This window comes from Oryza brachyantha, chromosome 1 (assembly GCF_000231095.2).
Source record: "Oryza brachyantha chromosome 1, ObraRS2, whole genome shotgun sequence".
NCBI lineage: Eukaryota > Viridiplantae > Streptophyta > Magnoliopsida > Poales > Poaceae > Oryza > Oryza brachyantha.
Window position 1 is genome coordinate 3,388,084 of NC_023163.2, and position 18,690 is coordinate 3,406,773.

An 18,690-nucleotide genomic window follows, 5' to 3' on the forward strand; every position below is an offset into this window, starting at 1 on the left:
TTTGGCCTTTTAGGAAAAAATACAAATATCATATTTGCAAATGAGAATCAATTTATGAATAAAATTTTTATACAATGTTCTTATCGATCTAAAAACAAAGACTGGAAAATAAATTATGATAAAAACCTCAAAATCAACTCCAAATTTAAGGTTAGAAAATTAAATTTTGACTTATAAACATAAATAAAAGCGAAAAGGGTAAATATCAAAGGCAAATGTAATTAAATGATCAAAGAGAGAACCGGTTCGGCTTGAAAATAATTAAAACCACATACGTACTCCTCCGTACCACATTATATACATTTTTTGATTTATTCTTTAAGTCTAAATTATTCTTAGAAAAACATTGTAAAATTTTCAACAAAACGAAGATACTATTGGAAATATATCCAATGTTTGATTTAACGAAAGCAAGGGGAGATTGTTTGGTTTTTTCAACCAAATAACATATTTGCGAATAAAAAATTATGAATAAAACTTTTAAATAAGTGCTCTTAGCGATCTAAAAGTCCAGACTGAAAAATAAACTACAATGAAAAAGCATCCAAAATCTACTCCAAATTTAAGGTTACAATTTTAAATTTTAGCTTATAAGCATAAGTAAAAGTGAAAAGATGGGGTTGTAATTGACTTGGTGTGGTGCTGTAGTATGTAAATTTTGCTATATTTTCTAATAATATTTAGTCAAACTTAAAGAAAAAAATGAAACAATGCGAGTATTAATTAAGCTTGACGTCCTACAATAATGGAGCGAGGTTGCGTTCTTTTTATGGATTATTTCTCGAGTCTTGAATGCACGCTTAACAAACCATCAAATAATGTATTTTTGTAAAAGTTTTTTATATAGAAGTTGATCATTTAATTTTTCTAAAACGGAACTTTTTACTAATTAATTTTATTATTTATACTACGAAATAGCTGTCAACAAATTAAATAATATTTTATGTTTCATCTTCGTCTAACCAAATAATTAAAAGCTACCCAATTTGCCTTTCGGGTTTTGACAGAGAATGATTAGCGCTATATAGGCGTATATACGCACAGTACAGTTGCGCCATATTATCCCGGGTATGATCAAGCAATTAAGTCAAAGTAATCGTGTAATTAGCATTAATCACATGCAAGATTCTATTGTACTGTGCCGGGCCTTGACTAATCTGATAATAATGACTAGCTAGCTAGTTCAAAGTGTTGACCCTTTTCTGTTGACCGCTAACGTAGCCGCTAGCTAGTCCAGTTTGTGTGGACGTGCATTCTAGCTGCGTACGTGTGCAAGTATATAGCTACTCTACACATTGGTTAAATTCTTAGCATGCATGATGATCCGCAGGTAGTATATCAATCGATCGATCGTATGGCTGTGTTCTTTCACGGGTGTACGCTTTCCGAATGGTTACATGCTAATTTTTGATACCCCAAGCTATTTTCTAAGAACGGTAAAAAAAACTTTAATATAAACTTAGATCAACAGGTAACTTGCTTTAATAGGGTAATTAATTGAGGAATTGGTGTGTCGATTCCTTGAGACTGATTATTTGATCAAGTCCAAAGTGTTGACCGGCAAGGCGAAGCCAACGGACGTATTATATACCGGCAGTGACACTGACACATTGTTACATATAGTGCAGTCGAGCTAACCCACACAGCTCTATTAGCAGATCTAGGTTAAGTTCATGTGCTGATCTGCAAGTGATCGAGTGATCAATCATTCATTCGATTGCTGTGTAGTATATATTTAGTTACATGTTTAGTACATTAGTTCCCGGTTAGAAACTTACAAAGATGCATGCATGCATGGGGCTAGCTAGCTTTAGTTTTAGCTAGAGATTTGATCTAGTTTAGTGAAGGATCCACAGCTATAGCTATTGCTACTCATCACTGTCACTAATTTATAATTAGCTTTGATCGGTCGAGGAGTGCAATTAGCTAGTGTGGTAGTGTTTGCAACAATGGCCGTCATATCTGGCATGTTCCGGACGGCGTTTGACCGGATCAGGCCGTCCATTGCTTCCGCCGCCGAGCTCAGCAGCTCCGGCTTCAACCGCCTGCTCAGCCTCACCGGCTCCTTCAACAGCCGGACCGGCCTTCTTGCCGGCGACGGCGAGGAGGTCCCGCCGGTGTCGCAGGCTCACGAGACGACGACGACGGCGGTGACCTCGTCGTCGAGTGGCGGAGCGTTCGACGTCGAGGCGCTAGCGACGACACGAGATCAGGCCGTCCGCGATGACGACGGCGCCGGCGACGAGGCGAAGCGCGTGTCGAAGAGCGTCCAGCCCGTCTGCCTCTCCGTGGCAACGGCGTCCCTGGCCATGTCCTTCAACCTCCCGGCGAAGGCGTCCGGTGCGCTCTACGTCGCGAACCTGTCCTTCATCTGCCTGGGCCTGTTCGCCAGCCTCGGCCTGTCCATGTACACCGTCGTGTCCACGCCCGGCGACGCGGCGGTGGCGAGCGTGCAGAAGCGCGGGATGCTGCTCGCCATGGCGTCCGTGCTGGCGGCGTTCACGCTGCGCATATGCGCGACGCTCCCGGGGCAGGCGCTGGAGTCCGCCTGGCTCGTCTTCTTCCTCCTCGCCGGCGCCGCCGCGCTCTACCTGACGCTGGCGTGGAAGCTGGGTGGCGGTGGACGGGCCCAGCAGCGCATCGCCAACGAGGACGCCGCCGGCGACGACCGTGTCTAGCTATCAAGTACAGTTTCCGGCGACCGGCAAAAACACAAGCACACCTTTGAAAAACGGAAAATTTAGGGAAATTTATAGGAACGTGGTCAGTTACCCCTATGAAATTCCTTCGAAATTCCTCCGTTTCAAAAGAGGCCTGGGATGAAACTTGGTATGGATTTGATTGGAAACCTCCAAAGATTCATCATGGCCTCAACAGAATCATTGGAGTAGATATTAGATGGAGTACTGCGAAAAGAAGCGTGCAACCATGTACTGTGTGTAAATACTAGTGTTCATCTGTTTGATGCACCCATGTTCTATATTGCAGAGAATCAAAAATATTTTAGGTGCTGAAAGAACAGAAATTTATATTGTCTCTGTACAATCAAGTTTTATGTAGAGACCGGGTACAGTCCACATCCATCGTCTAAAAGGAACTGATATTTATGAAATTTTAATTAGTGATTTCAAAAATCTAGGACAATAACTTGAATTGTGTGTATCTTTTTGGCTGAATTTGAACAATTATACTAAATTAAAAAATCAATTCTCTAGACCAAAAGAATATCCTATAATACTTAAAATTTTATGCCGACTCCGGTGCATTTTACTTGTAGTAGAATTTAATCCATACTGTTGATCTATTTTGATTGGACGACTATGATTAAATTATACTAACAACAATATTAGGTGTAGTAGAAATTTAAAGGGATAATATCGTCCTTTTTATTGTGATCTTTATTGTAAAAAACAAAATTACAAAGTATTGTTAATCAAATGCACCGGAGAGTTGTCCATAAAACTTGTGCCCAAAATATGGAATTAACCTGAGCACAGCACTCCAGCAGATCAAATTAAAGCAGCCATGGTCTTATGGATCATGTTATCCACATAATTGACATATAAATATAGCTCACTTACACCTCTACACGGTCGCTCGCTTGATTTGATCCACACAATGACAACGTGCTCAATTAACTGAGCACAGAACCTTCTGCTCGATGGATTTAGTACGCTTGTAAATTTGAAATTGAAGAACAAATATATGTGAGTGAGGCGATGAATGGCTGGACAACAAATCTATCATACCTGCTACAGCAGCAGGACCTACTGCGACGCACATTCCTCCTACGTCGGTTTTCTGGCGTTTTGAGTTTTGACAGCTCGTCCTCCACGACCGGCGACCGGCGACTGGCCAGCGTTTAAGTTAGGCTCTGCATACAGGAACTCGGGAGGTGTTGAAGGGGCCGGCCGGAGAAGACAACTCCGGCAACGGCTGACGACGCATGTATCGTAAGAGGGTGCGTCTCCGGTGTATTCTACTGACCGTAAAATTTAATCGATATATTAATTTATTTTTACTAGACGATTATAATTAAATTTATACTACCAATAATATTAGGCGTAATAGAAATTTGAAAGATAATATTGTCCTTTTTATTGTGATCTTTATTACCAAAAAAACAAAATTACGAAATACTACTAATCAATGAATTAACAAAGTAAAAAAATATTATTTTTTAATAAATTACTAAGATTAGTTTTACTGATAGTATAATGCTAACGGTAGAATGCAACGAAAAAGAACCCATCGCAAGATGCTGCCAGACAGACGTATCTTCATCAATGGTGCCCCTTTTCAAGCTCTTGAGAGGATCAAGATCCCCTCATCATATCCCTGACGGCTTCTAGAATAGATTGGCGATCGATGCGATGTGCTTATTATGCCCTTAGCTTAACTATTTGTTCGAGTTAGCATACAGACAACGTCTCAACGACCTGTGCGTGTTATTTGTCTTCTCCTCAAATCCCCATGGATCATGCAGATGTTTGGGCTGCCGTAAGTCCACGTCCTCATTAAAGTAGAGGAAGAATTAATCAAAGCTGGATCAGGCCTGAGCCCTCCGGTCAAGCTTGCTTCTTGAAGGATCTCTTTGATGCATACATGCTACTAGCTAGCTTCCACAGAATCTCTTTGATGCTGCAGCAGCTACAGCTGATGCTTGTCTAGCTTCCACAGAAGCTTGCTTCCTGAGCAGTTACATACACGTAAAGCACTTTGACAATTTAAGGGGTCCTCGCACCCGACCGAGACGTGAGAACCTTGCGACAACAACCGGGTTTTATGTTTAGCCCGCAGATAACCTATACCTAACCTGACATATATTTACTAGTTAAATTTTGAAGCAAATGCCAGAATGGTAGCCAGTTAGAAGTAACGAAGGCTGTCTGTAAACGGAAAAGATAAAACTTCAAATCGCCACGGATGAAGGCAACACAATCCCCACACCGATCGAAAAAAAAAGGAGCGCATCTCAACGAATTATGAAGTCAGGTCTCAATGGTACATGAAATGAGATATAGCTGGTGAACATTACAATAGACAAAATTAGGCATTTCTGCAACGGGAGACCATACACTGAGGCAAAGTGTCGTCACGGAAAATTTCTGCCTATACACACGCACATCAAAAAACACCACCACCAGGCACCAGCAACAACACGGCATAGCTTGCCACAACCACCACCCATCTTATTTTGTTTTGTTTCCACAGATGAAATGTCAGCGGACCAGGAACTGCCACAAGAGAAGGCGGCAATTAGCTCTGCCAACCTGGGCAGCCAGCCCCCAAGGTGCAAATACTCCCCCCCAACCTGCCCATTTCCGCTTGGTCCCAACACGCTACAACAAAGACCACAAGCCCCCCTGGTACACGGGGCTGTTTGTTAAGTACTCAACATACTATTTTTACAACTAGAAGCTTTGTTGGATTTCTACAGAATGCCCGCCAGCGCGATTAACAGGGCAGAAAACCTGGCTAAAAACAAGCAGGTTCTCCGGATGAAGCCACATCGGTCAGGCGCCGCATGCTAATTTTAGTTCAGAATTTTCCAGGGAACAACGGAAACACAGGTCATTGAATCATCGGATCGCCAGAAGAAACTGTGTGCATGTGATTATCCCTCCCATTTGGTTCTCTGGATGGATCCATGTCCGTTGGACCTGGGATTAGAAAAGCCAGACTTAGATGAAGCAGATGCCAGAAGCGATTTGCAATAGTCGGCTAAATCAGACACAAAAGTGTTACCAAAAATGGAGCCAATGGAGGGTCTTATAACAGATTGATTCCTTTGCTGATCTGCACGCATTTGTTGTGTCAAAATTAACAAGGGGGTGTAATGAATGTCCATGATATGCATCAAACTAGTTTATATTGTAGATTAATTAATGACAAGCTGTAACAAAAACAAAAAATTTAAAACTATAAACAGACTTCACATATTAAATGATTAAATAATGTCGTCTGAAGAGGCAAACCTAGATGTTTCAATCCTTTCACAGCATCAAAGTTTTTGTATGTATACCCCACAAAACTGAGATCTTTGGAATTCAGCATCATCTGCAAATTGTTCCAGAGAAATCATGGATAAACTTAGAGAGAACAAAGAGAAACATAGATTTGGACTTGAACATAAATTTTAAATGAAGGCAGGTGACTTTAAACTTTTAAAAAAGTTACTATTGAGAACAGTCCCTATAATTTTTAAGTAGGTGGCAGTGTGCCTAGGCATCTAGCACAAAAATATACACAGAACAGGTTGATTTCGTGGTTGAGCGGGACTAATATGGACAATCATGTTCACAATGCGTGACAAATCATATTTGAGTAGAATACAAACATAAGGGAAACAACTCAGCACCCTGAATGTCAAATTAATGGAAAATTAATTTTCAAGCATTAGAAATGCAATGACTATTGTGCCTTTAAAGTAGTTTCTGAATTTCTAAGTGTAAGTGCATACTGCATACCTTTCTTGAGGGCCCAGAACCTGTTCTGGTTGGAGCATTATCCATCTGCAGTAGATAATTCATTTAGTTACAACAGAAGAATAAAGAACATAGGGAACACAAAATAGGAAGGAGAAAGAAATGTAGGGTAAAGCATGGAAAGTTTGATATAAGCATTCCAATTCAAAGAAACAAGCAGGTTAAAACAACAAAATAGTTCTGCCCGGTGCTCACATGCAAACATTTCTTCAACAAGCAAAAGAAAAACAAATGACCACTGACTCAAATCAGCGAAAATACAGGAGCAAATGCATAAATGAACAAACTTCCTTCAAAACCAAGATAATTTAAAATATTCAATTTCATCTTGATCGTTTTGGCAACAACTTATAAGCATGAGCCAATATTTGAAGTTTGCAACTTACTTTTGGAGTTGATTTGGGGTTTTTCATCGTAGTTTATTTTACAGCATTTGCTTTTAGAACGATAAAAGAACATGTATGCAAAAGTTTTACCCACATTATTTTTTAATTGCTAATATGTCGTTTTGCTTATATTTATTATAAGTGAAACAATGAGGTTGTTGGTCTTTCAAGGTTTGTCTCAGGGCCACTTTTGGCCATGACTTTTCATTTGTCCAAACAAGTCCTACAACTTTGCTCATAAGGCCCTGGAGCCTACCTAAAGCGGGGTCAAGACAATTCAGAAATGCCAGCCTCGGCGGCAAGACTAATGGTGAAAGAATAAAGTACTATTTAGCCCCTAGATCTACAATAGAGAAAAAATGATGATAAAGGGAGCAAGGCAATCATTTCACAGGTTGTCAACCATATCTTGCTAGTGTTGGATACTTGGATTCAAGGACCATATTGACCCAAAAGGCAAACTTCGAGTGAGTTGGATAAAAAAAAATGTTTTAGGGGCCAAAGTGACCCTTGATCGGAGACGCAATTGACTATTCTCCCAAATCCTTACAATGACTTAAATAGCAATCACATGGTCAAACTGTGAGATGTATTGAGCTTGGTGTCATCCAACTCTACATGGTTCAAGAAGGTGCTAGGTGCTAGCTGGTCGGCAGGGTTGGCGTGATGGCATCTAATGCCTAGGACAGACCAACTAGAAAAATCTAAGAAATTAGCAAGCATATTACATAAAAATTAGACAATTGAACACCATAACAGCAACACAAGAGTACCCCATGGTAGGTTAGCCACCTAATGCACCATCTAATGGTTAATTGTGGCTGCTACCCAGCACCTAGCAGCAATTTTTAGAGCACTGCAATTCTAGACCAATAAAGTGAAACCTGACCTCTGTTGACCAATTTATACAAGTTTTGAGTTTGGACCCCCAAACTTATCTCAATATCCTGTAATCCCAGGATTCTTAAAAAAAGGCAACATCAAGTGTTGGCTGGAGATTGGAAACTTCGGACTTTGAAGAATTGCAGAGGAGAAAGATAACCATACAACTAATAGCAAAATGAATCACTTACTTCCTCAAACTTCATGAAGTTCTGGGTATCCAGTTCATCATTTACTTGGGGCTTGAATGCAGCTTCCATTTCATAAAGTTTTTCCCAGGCAACTCCACAGAACCAAGGATGCGCCTAATGATAGCGAATGTAAATACAGGACAAGCAAACAAAACTAGAACTGCAAGTGACACTGTTTATTTCTCTTATGTGCCAGGTACCTTGATTTGGTCTGCCCCTGCACTGCCAATCCTGTGGTCAACATCACATAATAACCGGCAAATGAGATCCCTTGCTTCAGGGGACACCTTTGAATCCTCTGGAAATTTCAAATGGTTTCTCCAGTGGACAATCTAGAATAATGTGGGAAAAGAATTAAAAAAAAGGCTCAGATAGAATCAAAATGCACACTACCACAACAGAAACATCATTAAGAAAGTGTTTGTCAATGGCATTTGTTAGATTTTCTCGTAAGAAAAAAGCTAGTAACAACAGAAAAGAATACTGCGTGTTCTTATTTTTCACAAATCATTCACCTCCTGAAATCAGCAGACCATGTTAGGTCTATAACATTTTAGCAGCTCCTTTTTAATCTCACTATATATGGTATGCGGTTATGCACTATGAATTCAAATTATATATCTTATATGCACAGATATTCTGGACAAATACAGTAACCACTTAAAATCATTTTGGTCAGCCTAAACTCAGTGAAACTTCTTTTTTATAAGCAACAGGAAAATGCAAAAGCAAAATACACAAGGTTCTTTTTCTTAGGTTAAGCATCTCATGACCAGCTTGACCCTTAGTACACGGTCAAAATTCTAAATTTTGGGATTCAATATCTTATCGAATACTTCCATTTGCTATATGGAAATAATTGTCTTAAAAAATACTTTCATAATATTACAGATTTGTTTGATTTTACAGATTTGCAATTGATAGTGCTCAAGCATGTACTCCGAAGACACATAGATGTCCAAAAATATGTATCTGTGATCAGGGGAGAAGCTTGCAAGGTAATCTCCCCAAATTATGGGGTGGACCAAGCCTGTAAGGCATATAAGCTGCATACTGTTGCTTCAGGTTCTCACAGCTTGAGATCAAGAGAAAAGCTAATAATTACAAAGCAGCTGCTTAGTGGCAGTAGCTTAGTATTATTGCAATTAGCAGCATAGCTTAAACTCATGGATTACAAATGAAATAACTGAGCACAAATCAATCAGTGGTGCTTTTATTGTCCATTTTAGCTAAGTTAATTGGGGGAAACAAACCTTTCGGCATGTAGTTATTGGATCATCAGAATAAAATGGTGGATAGCCAACAAGCATCTCATACATGATAGCACCCAATGACCACCTGTAGGGCAAAAGATGTACAATGAAATACTAATTACTAAGAATCAAGACACATTCCTGAACATAAATTCGTTTGTGTCATTGTATCATACCAGTCACACTCCATTCCATATCCCTTCTTTAGCAGAACTTCCGGAGCAATATAATCTGGTGTCCCAACAGTTGAGAATGCCTGTAAATCAACATAAATTTTAAGAATGAAAAAGTATTGCGAAGAAACAGATAATCATGAAAGCAAAACAAAACTAATAATAATATGAACAATGGGATGCTTGTGTATATAAACTGTAAAGCAGACATACCAGTTTTCTCCTGTTCATCTGCCAGTGCTGAAGCTGTTCATGTTGACTTCTCCACCTTCTACCATTTGCAGTTTCAGAGAATGAGCTATCAATATCCATTGATTCCCTCAAATTGTCATCACCCATTGGTTCATCTTCATTCAAGGTTGAGAGCTTTGAACAATCAATTGGCTTGCACAGCCCAAAATCTGACAGCTTCATGTGACCATTCTTGTCAAGGAGCAAGTTGTCAGGCTTAATATCTCTGCGAAATGATAACAGACCAAGCAGGTGGATCAGAAAAATGATAGAAGCGGAATGTGTCAAATACTTTCAACTAAAAAATTTGTAACCTGTGGATGTAGTTATGTTTATGAATGGATTCAATAGCAAGGATGGTCTCAGCAATGTAGAATCGAGCCACATGTTCAGTTAAGGTATCCTCTCTCATGAGAAGGGTCATGATATCACCACCAGGGAGATATTCCATGATAAGATAAAGGTACTCTGTGTCTTGAAATGAATAGTATAGCTTCACAATGCAGTGACTAGCAACTTCAGCCAGCAAGTTTCTTTCTGCTCTAACATGTTCGACCTAACAAAGGTATAAATGAAAGGTTGTTAACATACCATAAACAGTGAGCAGATAGAAACTTTCATATCACAAAGTACAAAGTAGGGTTGTTAAATATGTCCAGAAGCCTTGTGCGGCCAATTTTCAATGGAACATAATTTGACAACTATGACAATGCAACTATTATGTGATTCTGTCGATAAAATACTGTCATATTAGATATATCATCACATAAGCAGAATAACTATGGAAAAGTATTATGATAACAAAATATCAATGGAGCACTTGTTGATTTCACCCAAACAATAGAGTGAACAGAATAAGACTTTACACTAGCTTTTACTTTCTAGAAATTTCAAATCCAAAGCACTAAAAAAATATGGCCATCACGATTGCATAACAATGGAAGAATATTGCTAAAAACAAAAGCTCCAAGAAGTTGTGAATACAAATATGTACTGCCAATCTTTTGCAATATCTTAGTTCAAATATAACTCTGGTGTTTCGATTTCACAGCTAATCACATATTTATCTCACTGTGATCAAAATCAACAAATGTAGTTGGAGATGTCACTATGTCAGATGATTAAAAACTATGCACATGGTGCACAACTACTGCTGGAAAGGCGATCTAGGTGATAGGAGTGACCGAGTGACTACTGTACTAACTTCTATGCTTATATGTTTTGTCATTGGACAAAAATCATGGTAAGCAGCAAAGGAATGAAACGAGAAGGAAATATGACTTGTGTTTTGAGAAAATTGAAAAACGAACACTTAAAACATATTAAATATATTGACAACTACAAAGAAAGATCACACCTGATACAAGACATATTTCACAAATTATTCACACTTATACATGTTATAGCCACATGAATTACCAAACAAGAAATTCTCTCTATTGGGATGATTTCTATAAAGCAGAAAACCTTAAATAAATCCAGGCAAGTGAGTTATCTTACTTGACCCCTGACAACCATGTCAGACTTCTTTAGCTTTTTCATTGCATAAATGTTACCAGAGGTCTTCTCCCGACAGAGTCGAACCTGCCATATAGTTAGCAGAATAAGGGGTTAAAAGCAACAGCAACAAATTAAATGAACACATTTAGGCATGTCCCATGTATTATGTATGTAGTGAGTTTAGGCAGCAACAAACACCTGATATATTTCGTATGAGACTAGTGCTTAATAGACACAGGGAACTAATGCAGTGGACTACGTGCACAGACACCCCAAAAGTTTCCATTAGCATAGGCCCTTAAGCCATTACTTTTGAGTCATGACTGTTCCTTGCTAATAACAGATAAGAATTTAGAAAATACAGTATGTATGGAAGTGCATATGTAGAACACCAGTGTGCAAACCTCTCCAAAAGCTCCTCTGCCAATAATAGTGAGCAGCTCGAAGTCATCAACGCAGATTTTGTGCCTTTTAAGCCGCATGTACTCTGTTTCCTTTCTCTCCAGATCTTTTAATAAATTGATTTGCTGCTCCCTGGGAACTTGAGAAGATTCTAGTTGTCTCTCCAATCGGAAACGCCTGCAATGCATAAGGTCTTGATGAGAATTGTTGTTGAGTACAGAATAAAATCCTATCTTAATCAAATATTTTATATATATCTTGTCCAAACAGAAGTTAAAAAAAAATCCTATTAGAATCAAAGGATGATAAAGGACAGAAATCAATTTACACAGTAATAGAAGGTTGACAATTGAAATGAGTGGGCACTCTATGCTATGACCAAGTAAAATTTGGTGTTCAAACTTTAGAGTTCAAGAACAGATTGAAGGATTGAGGAATACTAAGATTTACTTGATTTAATATTGATATCAGAATAAACCTCCATAGCTGGTAAGTTATAAATCAACTGTGGTTTTGATAAAAGAATAAACAATGATGTCACAAATGAAAATTGCCCATGCTTTTATATACATAACAGCTGAATCCTAAAACCCATTATAAAATGATGTAATGAATCCTACCATCTAGTATTCTACAAATGTGTTTCAACGTCATGTTCCCTTCCAGTAAAAGGGAAACAGAGGTATTTTTCCATTCATGCTGGGTAAGTTATTACGTGCATATCTTACTGCAGAGGGAAAATTAATAGAATGATTAATTCAACACTGGCATACATTTAAAGTACAGCGTCAACTATGACACAATGTGTCCATTAACGATTGAAGCTTACTACGTTATCAACCACATGTTCACTCACGATTCAAACTATCACATGATATGTTCTAGTTATGCACATCTACTAGCTGGCTGGCGACTTAATACGAACAAATAATATGCGACACATCTACTTGCTGGCTGGCAACTTAATAGGAACAAATGATATGCGACAAACATATTGTCAACGGCACTTAAAGACAAGCATAATCATCACATCGACAAAACACTTGTGCACATTTATCCACTGAAAACCTTCATGACAGCAAGGTACAAAATCCAGCAAATCAACTGAGCAAGACAACAAAACCGTTAGCTAGTAACACTGAGCTTTGCTCAATGGCTTCACTCGCTCACTAGGCCAATCTGAACCATTTTGCTTGGTACACCGACACTAAGCATTAAAAAAACCTAGCAGAATCAAGCACCATAACAGCTATATTGTGCTACTTCAAACTCAATTTGTTTACATAGCAAAAGACTGGAGAATCCATAGCCACACAAAACATCATAATAAAGTATAAACCCTCAAATCGTGGCATAGTAGAACTAATGCTTGACAATTCGTGCCCCCCTAGCATTCCACGTGCACACCCCCAAAATCTCCCCCCGAATCTCGCATCTCTACTCCCCGAGTTCCAGCGCCACCGAGGTGTAAACTCGCCCACCACAGCTCAAACCCCTCGATCGAGCTCTCACCACTCGAGATCTAACCCCCCCCCCTCCCCCCACCGCACGCGACAGCAGCAGGAGCAGCTAAAATTCGAGCCCGCCCGAAATCACCACCGCGTGGGAGGTTAGGGAGTGGGGTGGGGGGATCGGATCGGGGTTACCTCTCCTTACGCTCCTGGATGTTCTTCATCTGCGAGCGGTAGTGGTTCTCGATGAACTTCTTCGCCGCGGCGACGCGCTCCATGGTGAGGGTGGACCCCACCACCGCCTCCGCCGCCCCCTCCTCCCCTTCCTCCGCCACCGCCGCCAGCGGCTCCGCCGGCGCCGGCGCCGGCGCCGCCCCCGCGTCCGCCATCTCGCTCTCCATCTCCCACCCACCCACCCGCGGCCGCTGCCTGCTTGCTGCTACTCCGCGCCTCCCTCCCTCGCTGTCTCTCTCGCTCGCTGGTTTTTCCTCTTTTTTTTCCTCCCCTTTTTTTTTCTCGTCGCGGGTCGATGCGTCTGTTCCTCTTCTCGCTTGTCGCTGCGTGCGCTGGCTGTATATATATATATATATATATATATATACAGCGCCGTGGACTGCGCCGGCTGGGGGGTTAATTAAACCAAAACGGTGATTAGTAGGGGTGATTAGGGTAATCGCGGGGGATTAACTGCGTCGTCGACGCTGGTGACAGCCAGTGTGTGTGACTAGCAATTCAATGGAAACAGCTTGGTTTATTATTATTTTATTTCTTCTTCTTTCTTCTTTTGATCTCTTGCTGCGTTGTGTTGTGTTTGTGTTCTGGTCTGTGCTGGCACTTTTTTATAAAATTATTTTTTTGTCTTTGCTTGTGTGCTGTTGCTGCGATCTCTTCTGTCATGTCGCATGCTCATGCTGCGTAGCTGTATTCACGTATACTAAAAAGGGGGTTTTGCTGTGGAGTTATTGGGTGGTTAACTAATTTCCTTTTCTTTAGGGGGAGCAAACAATATCTGCGATGTTTATGGGTAAAACAAGCTTTGGATTGATTTGTTTTTTTCCCTTTGTTTATGTGTTTCGAACACATGTCTGGAGATTGGCCTGTGTGAGAAAGATTTAGAGGAACAGTGATGGCCTTTGGTTCTGGATGCCATAGCCCATAATTATGCTATGATGGATATGTTTTGTTGATTGGGTATATAATGGCACAAAACTCGTAACTGAGGGGTAAGCTACCTAAATACAACACCGTTCCAAAATAAATAAATTTCTATGTTTTTTTTAGAATTTTTGATTTTTTATCTTATTTAAAAAATTTTTATGATTAATATTTGGTGTTATGACAAAATATGCATAGTACTTTGTGTGTGACTAATTTTTTTATTTCTTTAATAAGACGGATGGTCATATGCTCAACCTTAAAAACCTAGAAATCTTTTTTTTGATGGAGCAGTAGTGCATATATGCAGAGTATACATGTGGGTCATACCTACTACACACCTATATTGTTGTATGTGTCATATACATGTTACGTATATCTGATCAAATTACTCTATATGTCTTAAAATATAGATATTTATATGGCATGGTTCATTTCTCCGTAGTGTGTTTGATTATTATAAATAACTATATTTTGGAACGAGAACATGTTCATTTTCTCTAAACACGAACCTGATGCAAAATGCCCATGCCTGAACTTTACTCCTACGGCTATGAACACATCAAGGAAACTGCGTACCATAATACACGTAATTTTCATACTATCCAATAAAAATTGAATGGTTCAATTTAAAAATGTTTTATGCAAACCTGTTTGGAGCAAATAATGCCACCAAGATTTCATTTCAGATGGTCGACTTAAGAAATGACTAGAGGCTACATATAAATTGTATATATGTGGTTGGTTGAGTTCTTAAATCCAGATTATTCTCTTGTTTTCGTAATTTTATACACGAGTGCTTCCTAAACTACCAGATAGTGCATGTCTTGCAAAATGCCAAAATGTTCGTATAAAAATTGGTCTCATATTTTTAAGTAGACTTTCAATCGTATAATAATTATTGAACAAATTAATGCAATTTTATGTTTCGTCTTCCGGCCAAAGAGAGAACACGCCCTAATACTAATAGCTGTGCACGTACAAACGTGGAGGGTGTGCATCGGTATGGTAAACCATTCGTATGACACCATGCATCATTCCTCCTTTTTTGGGTGTGTATACGTGTAGTACGGTCCACGCGCCCCTCATGTAAACGCACGCAGCCAGGTCGAGCGGACCACCGGTCGTCGTCGGTCAGTTGAGTTCGAAGGACCGACCGACACGACGGGCGGGGGCGTGTGAAAGCCGACGCCTGCGAAGGAGGCTTCGCATCCTCGTACGTGTGTGTATGTGCGGCTCGTTGCTCCCTTCGCTGATGCTGGCACCAAAACACCGAGCCCCCTCAGCGCCGTCGCCGGCCGCATCGGCCAAACTAGCTAGCCCCCACGTCAAAATCGCTAGCCAGCTCAGGGCCTTTACAATTTTACTCCCTCGGTCCATATTATATGAGATTTTAACTTAAATTAAAATTTTTATTTATTATTAGAAGTTGTTTAACTATTACTTATAAATTTTTATATTTATACTAAATTTTTGAATAAGACGAATGGTTAAAAATTACAAGTGAATAGTCATAATCTCATATAATCTGAGGCTAAGGGAATAGCATTTTACGTTGAAGAACATAACCAAACGACGTGTTTATAAATAAAAAATAATTTATAAATAAAATTTGTTATACATGTTCTTAATAATTTGAAAACAAAACCAAACAAGTCGATACCATATGTTTTAATTAACGGTTCTAAACCGAATGTCATTGTTTTGTCCTGCAACGTATGTATCGTCACCAAAATTTAAATTATAAAACCTTAAATTGTTTTAATGTTTTTCTTTTGTAGTTTTTTTATCTCCTTTTAGGTTTGTACAAACTCATATATAAACGTTTTACCACGTATTAGCATTGGGGAGTGGGGGTCAACCGACCCTTTGAAAAATGCATTTAGTTAGTTTTGAGAAAAAACTTGTCCATTTTTATTTATATGATAAAAATATCATTTAATGGTTTAAAAACATACTTTAAAATATTAACCTTAATAAACCCCAAAAGGACCACTGCCTTACTCGTTTTCTCATAAGTCAAGTACTCAGTCTCAAAAATACTCTAATATTATCGTACTTCATGCATATTACACCTTCGTCCGTTCCTAAATGTTTAATGCCGTTGTTTTTTTATAAAAGTTTGATTATTCATCTTATTCAATTTTTTTGTCAAATATGTAAAGCTATATATATACATAAAAATATACTTAACAACAAATGAAATAATATAAAAATAATTAATAATTATGTAAATATTTTGAATAAGACGGATAGTCAAACGTGTATAAAAAAGTTAACGGCATCGAACATTTAGCAAAGGAGGAAGTAATACAAAAGCATGTATATCTGTTTGTAGATTTTTTTTGTAAAAAATATATAATTTCATAGATTATTTTTTATTTTTAGGAGGAAAAAAAACCAAACGAACACACCCTTATCCTTCACTTCACCATATTCAACTCAATATTTGCTATAAGAAAAGCACTAGCATTCATGGTATAAACAAAGAGAAGCTCAGTAAATCTTGCTGCGACGGAGGAAGTACCGCTAGATGGGGGGTAATTTGGCATCTTGTCGCGAATGAGATCAACCTGCAGAGATTCAGAGCTGTGTGAGAGGAGCATGGCGATGGGCATGGGATGTTGGGGCGCGGCGGAACAGGGGCGTGGCGCGCCGCAGAAAAATAATGCGGCGTCCAGGCTGGGCCTGGGCGGCGCGCTCTCTCCTCTCGCGTGCGCGTGTGTCGATCGCCAAACGCCGGATCGATCTGTGCACTTGCAGGTGCCCCCAGCTCATCTGCCAGCCTAGGCCGCAGACCTGCAGGTGCACCAGACCTTTTTTTTTGTTCCTTTTTTTTTTCCTTGCAGCTCGCCTCCTCTTTGGATTCCAAGCACGTCCAGCGTGTTAGTTAGAATTGTCTTTATTTTTTTCACATAACTGTTTTTTTTGTGTGCGCGCGCTACTTTGTTGTTGTTGTGGTGGCTGTTGAATCGGTGTGTGCCGCTGGGATGGGTGGTCAAGATTGAACCCTCGAGAGTAGTTGAAACGGTGCAGATCCTCTCCAGTTCCTGCAGCAGCTGACAGGTGGGCCATGGGATGTAGGACCTACTAGCGAGTATATATCAACTAGGAAATCGTCGGTGCTCTGTGACATGATTTTATATTATAAAAATATCATTAAGTCAGAGTAGTTAACCCATATAATCATTGGTTATTTTTTCTTAAAAAACAGAATACAGATAAAAAGATGAGACAATATAAACTTTAAAAGGCCATTAAAAATAAAAGACCACGAAACCATTTAAAAACCCTAACCCTACTCTCACTCACTCTCCCTCTCCGTTCTGGCGGCGGGGTGGGGTGGTGGAGACCCGGGGAGGGGGGGCGGCACGAGGACGCCTTGTGCGGCAACAGTGACGGTGTCGCTCCCTCTCCAACGACAGTCGACAGTCAGCCTTTATATAGATTATGTAAAAGCTATTGGTCATTTTAGAGTACATACAACGTGAGAAAATTCTACACACCGATATTTAACATGTCAGAAATTTATGGACCATAATACACCATGTCCTTCTAGTGTGAGTTTGCTGGTGAATCCGTGACAGTGGCAGACCGGCTGTTGCCCACTCCGTGCCGGCGGTGTGCGCAACTGAACGCGAGTTCAGACGAGCAGATAACTGCTTTGATGTTCATGAGGTGACATCTTCTCGTACAGAGTCAAAGAAAGAACACTAGAAATTGGGGGTATCGTTTTTATTTTCGTAGAAGAAAACAAAACAATATGTTTATAAATAAAAAAATATAAATAAAATTTTTACATATGTGTTTTTTAATTTAAATGTCAAGTCTAAAAAATAAATTATAATAAAAAATCTCAAAATCGACTATATATATTTAAGATTAAAAATTTATTTATTTTCGTATAAGCAAAAGCGAAAAAATAGGTACGAGTATGTGCAGCGAATGAGCGAGGTGAAGGCCCAGAGAGGGCAACCTTTGGCGAACAAGAAGTACCCATCATGTTTTTTTAACTTGACGCTATTAATTTGTTATCGACATTTGACTGTTTATTTTATTTATTTATTTTGCAAATATACAAATTATAATTTATTTTAAAATTTATTTAAGTCATAAATCAAATCATAATAAAATAACATACAACTATATTTTTCTAATAAAAACGAATGGTTAAAATATACTAAGAAGCGAAAGACGTCAAATTAGAAAATACGGAAGGAATATCTGCCTGGAAATGACAAGAGAATCCCTCCAAACTGTCGAAAGAGTTCATGGGCCTAAAATGGAAAGCAGAATCCGGTCCAAGCTGTCGAAAGAGTTCATGGGCCTAAAATAGAAAGCAGAACCCGTCCATTGAAATGCCTTGCCATGACATACGGCCAATCGTTGGGCCCGTCAATGGGCATATAACATTTGCCCCTGATATACCTTGCACTTTGTACGGTGTGTTTTCTTATTGATGAAACATGAAAGTTATCTGATTTTTTATAACTAATTAATAGTATAAGTAATGAAATTGATTACTATAAAATTTAAAATCTACTCTATAATTATGAGATGATAAACTTCCGTAGTAGA

General features: G+C 39.2%; 2 protein-coding genes across 2 annotated transcripts; one reads left to right on the forward strand and one right to left on the reverse strand.

Moving 5' to 3' along the window:
• Nucleotides 1–1,949: 1,949 nt before the first annotated feature.
• LOC102721681 lies at nt 1,950–2,595 on the forward strand. Its single transcript, XM_006643792.1, has 2 exons — nt 1,950–2,515; nt 2,547–2,595. Exons 1-2 carry the CDS (start codon nt 1,950–1,952, stop codon nt 2,593–2,595), a joined length of 615 nt encoding a protein of 204 aa, XP_006643855.1.
• Nucleotides 2,596–4,952: 2,357 nt separating this feature from the next.
• LOC102718228 (serine/threonine-protein kinase 38) lies at nt 4,953–13,508 on the reverse strand. The gene is made up of 13 exons (XM_015843786.2): nt 13,153–13,508; nt 11,509–11,683; nt 11,105–11,188; nt 9,919–10,160; nt 9,587–9,830; nt 9,377–9,456; nt 9,201–9,285; nt 8,148–8,279; nt 7,948–8,061; nt 6,471–6,515; nt 5,979–6,060; nt 5,749–5,799; nt 4,953–5,663 (listed from the first exon to the last, which is right to left on the reverse strand). Exons 1-13 carry the CDS (start codon nt 13,356–13,358, stop codon nt 5,575–5,577), a joined length of 1,629 nt encoding a protein of 542 aa, XP_015699272.2. The 5' UTR covers nt 13,359–13,508; the 3' UTR covers nt 4,953–5,574.
• Between the last annotated feature and the right edge of the window lie 5,182 nt (nt 13,509–18,690).